General features: G+C 39.2%; 1 protein-coding gene across 1 annotated transcript in view; it reads left to right on the forward strand.

Annotated features, from left to right (window-relative positions):
- Window positions 1–1,277, forward strand: part of LOC103080966 (coiled-coil domain-containing protein 168) — a 28,224-nt gene that overhangs the window by 23,930 nt on the left and 3,017 nt on the right. Inside the window, 1 exon segment of the mRNA XM_082931225.1 lies at window positions 127–1,277. This exon segment is cut by the window's right edge and continues 151 nt beyond it. Within this exon segment, the coding sequence (XP_082787351.1) occupies window positions 127–1,277 (1,151 nt within the window).

The raw sequence follows: 1,277 nt of genomic DNA on the forward strand, positions 1-1,277 counted from the left end.
GCAGGAATGAAAAGGAACACACAGAAAGAATAATACAATCCTGTTTTTCACCACTGAAGATTTATGATCCATTCAATCCAAGCAAAAAAGCAGATGCTAAGTCATTTGACGGTTGTTTGTTAAAAGACAAAGATAGACTCAAAACAGTTATTGAAGACAAAGTGCTCCCAAGTGAAAAAGCAGATACTAGGTCATGTGATGGTTATATGTTAAAAGAGGAAGTTAGACTCAAAACAGATACTCAAGACAAAGTGCTCCTGATATCTATGCATCAGAACGCAAAGGAATTACCACTTTCACATATACGTGATACCAAAGAATTGAAGTGGAAAATTAAAGAGCAAAAGAGAAAGGTACAGAGAGAGGACAGTGAACTAGTCACAAAACTGAAAAACATTTATACTTCTTTACTGGCTCTACCATATCTTAAATCTGATACAACAGAAGGAGAGGGGTACATGACAAGAATTACAAAATTGCCTCTCCCACAAGCACAGTCCAAGGAATCATCAGAATATGCTGAGACCAATGAGGGACAACTTTCAAAAGATGTAAAAAAATTAAAAGAACACATGCTACACAAAGAAGAGAAGGAGAGAGAGAAATATGTGGATATGAATAGTAGAGTGGACCACAATAATATGGATTTGGAAGCAAAGAAATCACCTATTTTACTTACATACAATCTAAGTGACCTTCAGTGGAAAACTAAAGGGCAAGAAGGGAAGGTTCAGGAAGATAAACAGGAGCCGGGTGATGCAACACTGACTGAGACTTGCACTTCTAAATCTTCTCTTCACCTTGACAAAAACACCAGCATCAGAGAAGAGGGCATGCCAATGTTATCAAGACCCTCTTTTCCCCCAGTAAACTTCCAGAAATCATCAGGTTCTGAGGAAGTGGTACATGCAGAGCCAATGGCTAGTGATACTGTCATCAGTCCCCCAAAAGAAAAACAACATTTGCCCCAGAACAGGGAAGAGGATGGCGTAGAAAGAGGAAACCTCATGTCCCCCAAACATCATGAAAAGGAGATGCAGGAAAGTAAAGATGGACCAGGTATGGTTCTGACCAAATCTTCTACTTCATCACCATCTCTCCCTGCCCTCAAATTGGATAAAGTACAAGTCAATAACGAAATGCTAGCACATAAAAGGTCCAGAATATCAAATGCAGGGCAAATAGTACATACGTATTCAATTAGTGGTGATACCACGAAAGATGTTCAAAACGAGGAACAACCTATGCCTGAGAAAGAAGGGAGGGAAAGAGAAAAA

The sequence above is a fragment of the Lipotes vexillifer genome, unplaced genomic scaffold (assembly GCF_000442215.2).
Source record: "Lipotes vexillifer unplaced genomic scaffold, Lipotes_vexillifer_v1.1 scaffold655, whole genome shotgun sequence".
NCBI classification, from domain to species: domain Eukaryota; kingdom Metazoa; phylum Chordata; class Mammalia; order Artiodactyla; family Lipotidae; genus Lipotes; species Lipotes vexillifer.